This window comes from Vombatus ursinus, unplaced genomic scaffold (genome assembly GCF_900497805.2).
Source record: "Vombatus ursinus unplaced genomic scaffold, bare-nosed wombat genome assembly UNPS02014818.1, whole genome shotgun sequence".
NCBI lineage: Eukaryota > Metazoa > Chordata > Mammalia > Diprotodontia > Vombatidae > Vombatus > Vombatus ursinus.
This window is the reverse complement of record NW_020954596.1, coordinates 8,782,774-8,788,709: the sequence shown is the minus strand read 5'-3', so window position 1 is coordinate 8,788,709 and position 5,936 is coordinate 8,782,774. Positions and strand designations below refer to the sequence as shown.

The 5,936-nt window shown below is 40.3% G+C and overlaps 1 protein-coding gene across 1 annotated transcript in view; it reads right to left on the bottom strand.

Annotated features, from left to right (window-relative positions):
• Positions 1-5,936, bottom strand: part of CFAP99 (cilia and flagella associated protein 99) — a 172,511-nt gene that overhangs the window by 46,361 nt on the left and 120,214 nt on the right. The window contains 1 exon segment of the mRNA XM_027836284.1: positions 3,913-3,984. Coding sequence (XP_027692085.1) covers positions 3,913-3,984 — 72 coding nt within the window.

The window sequence follows — 5,936 nt, the reverse complement described above, 5'->3', positions numbered from 1 at the left end:
TGCTAGTATGTATCAAGTGTCTGAGGCCGGATTTGAACTCAAGTCCTCCTGACTCCAAGGCCAGAGCTCTATCACTGTGCCACCTAGCTGCCCCCACTATTAACTTTTTTTTTTTTTTTTGGTGAGGCAATTGGGGTTAAGTGACTTGCCCAAGGTCACACAGCTAGTACGTGTCAAGTGTTTGGTCTGAGGCTGGATTTGAACTCAGGTCCTTCTGACTTCAGGGCCGGTGCTCTATCATCTGCGCCACCTAGCTGCCCCGCCACTAGTAACTTTTAAAAACTGTTGGAAAAACTGGAGAGGAGTTTGGCAGAAATTAGGTATAGACCAACACTTCACACCACATAACAAAATAAAGTCAAAATGGGTACATGATTTAGACATAAAGGGTGATACCATAAGCAAATTGGAGAGCATGGAATAATTTACCTGTCAGATCTATGGATAAAAGAAGAATTACCAAACAAAAGAGAGAGAGCACTATGGGATGTAAAATGGACTGGGATTTGGAGTTGGTATCAGAAGACCTGATTCTGAATCCAAGCTCTTCCATTTACTAGATGTGTAATTTTAGACCAGTTCCTTCCTCGCTTTGGGACTCAGTTACCTCATCTTTAAAATGGGGATAATAGTGCTTATAACATCCACCTCACAGGGCTGATGTGAGGATATAGCTTTGTAAAAAATCTCAAATGTTTTAAAAATGTTAGTGATCATTTAAATTTAGGCCATTAATAATAATAATGGTTCACATTCTTAAAGCATGTTAAGGATCACAAAGACTTTCCCCCAAAATAACCTTCTGACATAGGTAGTGCAAATATTATGGACTAGCTGCATTTTACTGTTGAGGAAACAGGCTTAGTGAGTTTAAGTGATGGTTCAATTTAATCCCAGGCACCCAACTTTCGGAAGGTTTTGTGCTTTTCTCATAAGAAAGGGTTTTCAGTTGAACGAGACTACAAATGGGGAGTTGGGTGTCTGGGAAGACAGAAAGTCTTAGCTCAGGGGTAGGGAACAAATCTTTAATAAAAGGATTTATTCTGTAAAGTTTGGATTCAGTCAAAGGGCTGCACTTGAGGACCTAGAGGGTCATATGTAGCCTTGAGGCTGCAGGTTCCCCACCCCTGGCTGGGCTGCCTAATGTGATTTTCTAAGTCCACACCTTCCCCAGACTGCATAGGGGTCCATCACAATGAAAGGGTTAAGAATTTCTACTCTAAACTCTGGCCAAACTGAACAGTTCTCTGGCCTCCACGAACATCCCTTGTACTTTTTTGCCCCCTTGGACTTCCTGGAGCACTAAGTTGGCACCTTTTAATGAATTTAGCATGTATCCTAGTTATCTGGGTATATGTCTGATCCCGTTGCTAAGAAGAGGCCATCCATTGTTTAAATTTTATCTGTCTACATATTGGTTACCCACTATAGCTACTTAATGTTTGGCTGAATTGGAGTTAAAAGGGAGCTTTTAATTTTTTTAAATCACTCTCATTTTTATATTTTTCATTTTATTCTCACGAGAGTAGTGTGAAATTACAATAACAATATCTGGTGTTTAAACCTTTTATCTTCTGCAATTCTACAAAGCACTCCCCTGTCCATTACCCTATTTGACCTTAGCAATACCTGCTAGACAAAGCAAGGATTATAATAATCATCTGACAGATGAGGAAGCTGAGTTACAGAGAGCTTCCCTAATATCCCCAAGCAAGTTAGTGGCAAAGCTGGTATCACTGGAAGTCACTTAACCTCAGTCTGCCTCAGTGTCCTCAACAGCACCTACCTCCCACGCTTGTTGTGAGAATCAAAATGAGAGAATATTTGCAAAAGGCACTTAGCATGCTGCCTGGCACATGGTAGGTGCCGTGTAAATGCTTATTCCCATCCGTCCCCTCTACTGGGACCAAGGTATCCACAGATCTTTCCCCTGGACCACCCTGCTCTGTGATGAACAGCAAACAATGATAAGAATAAGAATGCCTTATGTTTCTCTTTCTTTATCATTCATTTTTAAAATTTTGAGTTCCAAATTCTCTCCCTCACTCCAACCCCTCCCTCACCCATTGAGAAGGTAATATGATACCCATTGTCCACGTGAGGTCATGATGCTTACAGCTCCAGAGTATTTTATAATTATAAAGCATACCATGAACCTGAGTAAATTCCCTAGACATAAGACTTTGAGGCACAAGTGTGAATCCAGAAAAATTCCCTCTTACCAAAAGGTGGAGAAATGAATGAAAAAGCATTTACTGTGTACAGAGCACTCATGCTAAGCACTGCAGGGAGGAGGGTATAAATACAAAAACTATATTGTTCCTGCCTTCAAGGAGCCTACATCCTAATAGGGAGAGAAAGCATACACAGGAGAGTGGTGATCAAGAAGCAGTGTTTTAGTGTGGACAAAGAGAAGCTTTTGAATGAAGAAGGAGTGGTGATTGCTCAATCTACAATGGCCACTCCTACCCACTAGGACTTTCAGTAAGCTGGCAAGCTCCGGTAAGTGGCACCAGCTTTACCTCTGATTCAAGGGCAGGTGTTGGGCGGTATCAAATTCAGGAAATTCATTGTATTTAGAGTTGAAAGGACTTTAAGAGGTCATCAACATCTACTACAATCCTATGAATTTTCAGAGGAGGAAAAAAAATTATCTTTTCACAAAGATTTTAGAAACTTGGCCTCTTAATGGAAAACATATATGTGTATGTGTGTATATATGTACATAAATACACACACCCACATACATACACATACACAGATACATATACATATAAATAAGCATATACACAAATGCATATGTATGTAAAGGTAAATATATATGTTTAGATATATGTATCTGTGTGTACATATATATTTATGTGTGCATATATGTGTGTGTGTGTATACATATATATATACATACATACACACATATATATATATATATACATATCCCAGATTTTTTTACGTGAAATTTTGGAGAGCAATCTGGAATTATGCCCAAAGAGTTATGAAACTACCTATACACTTTGACTAAGCAATACCACTATGACATTTATGACTAGGGGGAAAAAAAGAACCTATATGTTCTAAAAAGGTTTATAGTAGCTCCCTTCTTGTGGCAAAGAAGGGAAATTGCAGGGATGCCCGTCAATTGGGGAATGGCTGAACAAGCTGTGGTACATGATTGTGATGGAATACTACTGTACTATAAGAAATGATGAGCTCAGTGATTTTAGAAAAACATGGAAAGACTTGGCACAAAATGATGAAGAGTGAAATGAGCAGAACCAAGAGTACATTGTACGGTAACAGTTATATTGTTTTAAGAATAACTTTGAATGAAAAAGTTATTTTGATTATTATAAATACCCAAATTAACTATAAAGGACATACGAAGAAAGATGCTAGAGCAGAGAAAGAACTGACAGATAGATGTATGCATGGAATGGTTTCACATATATATGTATATACATGTGTATATGTGTGTGTACATATATATACATACATATATATATTTGTCTAATGGTAGTCATCTCTAGGATGGGGGAGGGAAGAAAAAAGGAAAAAAGAAATTCGCATGAAAATTTTGTTATATATATTTAAAAGGAATAGAAAGCTGTACATACTAAATTTGCAGTTTCATATGTAATCATCTTTGTATTATAATATGTTATAGGAATGCTTATTTTATTCCACAAATTAAAAATAAAATAATTTTTTTTTGCTTTTTGGTGAGGCAATCGGGATTAAGTGACTTGCCCAGGGTCACACAACAAGTAAGTGTCAAGTGTCTGAGGTAGGATTTGAACTCAACTCCTCCTGAATCCAGGGCCAGTGCTCCATCCACTGTACCACCTAGCTACCCCCATAAATTTTTAAAAATCATCATTTGTATTTAGCTTCAAGTCTTGAAAGTTATCTACATACCTTATAGAAGACCAATGGAAGTTTTGACTTGGTTTTTCTGGATGCCTTGAACTTATAATCAGGTAGCTGATTCTGTAAAAATTTCAAAGGAGACGTTAGTGTAGAGGTGTCTAAATGGGTGCCTGAACACAAATATTAGACCCAAGAATTTTATGTAGTTTCTACCAAAGTCTCCAAACCCTTCTCATGAATACTGTCCATCACTTCATGGCCTCATTCCTCCAGTTCTGTGAATCTGCTCTTGGTGGTACTTATATCAAAGATTGTCTCAAGAAATCCTATCTAACCCTATCCCTCTGTGGGCTCAACTGAGTCAGGAGAGGGCACTGATATGCCTCAACAGTGTATCAGTGCTGAAAAGTCATGAGGCAACATAAGCAACCATAGTAGATAGACCCAGGTTTGGAAAAAGTGGGCTGAGTTAGAGTATCAGCTCTTCTGGTACTGCTTGCCTCTGTTACAGCAACCATTCTTCTGTCTTCCGGGTTTCTATGTGCTTGGGAATCTTTGTTCTTGCATCATAGTGCTCTAAAAACAACCTAATACCAATTCATTCTGGCTTTGAGGTTAATCTTCTAATTCAGACATTATCCCCTCTATACCTATGTAAGGACTGTCCTTTCACTATCCTTTCCTAATAACAGGCATGGGTCATCCCTGGTGTAGGTAAGAGATAATAAAACCCGAATACTTGCAAGATGACCTCTAGTGGAGGTCAAAGAACAAACAAACAAAAATGAAAATGAAGCCGCTAACCCAATGTGTCCAAAGTCATGCCTTGACTGAACACAGAGTTTTTCCATGGAAGGTACGTGATTTGGGGACATTACCTGTAGGCCCTCAGCTATCAAGTAGGGATCACAAATTGGAAAGAACAGCCTACACTTCTGAATAAACCACCACCAATGCAGGTTAAGAGGGCTGTGTGGATGAAACCAGGATTCTGCCCCAGCTGGAAGTCTATGAGACTATCTCACTGTCACAGGAATGAGTACAGTAATAGGCACCTGAGTTGAGATGGGGTCCTACATGGATTCTGAATGTTATTGTTCCCAGAAAGAGTAGATGGAAATCATGAGGAAATAATTAGGGACAAGACATAGGAAGAGATCTCTAGCTAGACACAAGCCATCTCAGAACCCATCCTGAAATCTTGCATAGTCTTTGTATGTCAGGATGCTTAAAGGGAATCAAAGCAATTCTAGGATTTGCCAGACTCCTAAAGACATATAGTCTTTCCCCAAATCCTGGTTCCTAATGATTGATTTGTTCATGTGATGATGAAAATCTGAGGCCTGGCACCCTGTGTGAGTTTCTACACTAAGATGAATTTATTTCCTGTATCTTTTGCCACCTTGGGGCTTTGCCACACCCTGACAGAAGATGGGAGTCTCCAAAGGGAACTGCTTGGCACGGTCCCAGATACTGCAGGACCATCAATCCACAGCAGGAAGATTCATGCTGTAGGACTTAGCCTTCAGGCTTGTGTATGGTGGCTTTCTCACCTCTACTCAACAGCTGGGCCTGCAGGGGAGCCGCCTCTCTTATCCAGATGAAACCACAATGTGGCTGCTTTGAGGGGCTTCTCTTTGCTGCTTATTTGTGTCCCAGCTGCTGAAAGAGTCGTTTGCGAGGATCAGGCATGGGGTCCATTCAGTGGAGGCAATCTGTCTCTGCTTGCAGTGACTGGCCTGACTCAGTTTGGGTGTTTCTGCCTGAGGCAGAGGTCTGGGCACTGGTTGGGGTAGGGGAGGGGGCTGGGAGGGGGGAGAGAATGTGTTTCTTCCTTTGTGTCCTGGAGAGGGTGTGTGTCCATAGTCTATGTAAGATTGTGAGGGCATCCATTAATAGGGACAACAGCTAATGGAAAAAGCTATCTCCCAGCGGTACTCTGGGTAGATTTATGCTTAGAATGTGGTTCTGACACCCCACCAAGTCTAACCAGGAAAGAGAAAGTACAAAGTCAAAATGGGATCATGATTTAGATATACAGGCTGATACCATAAGCAAACTGGGAGAGCAAG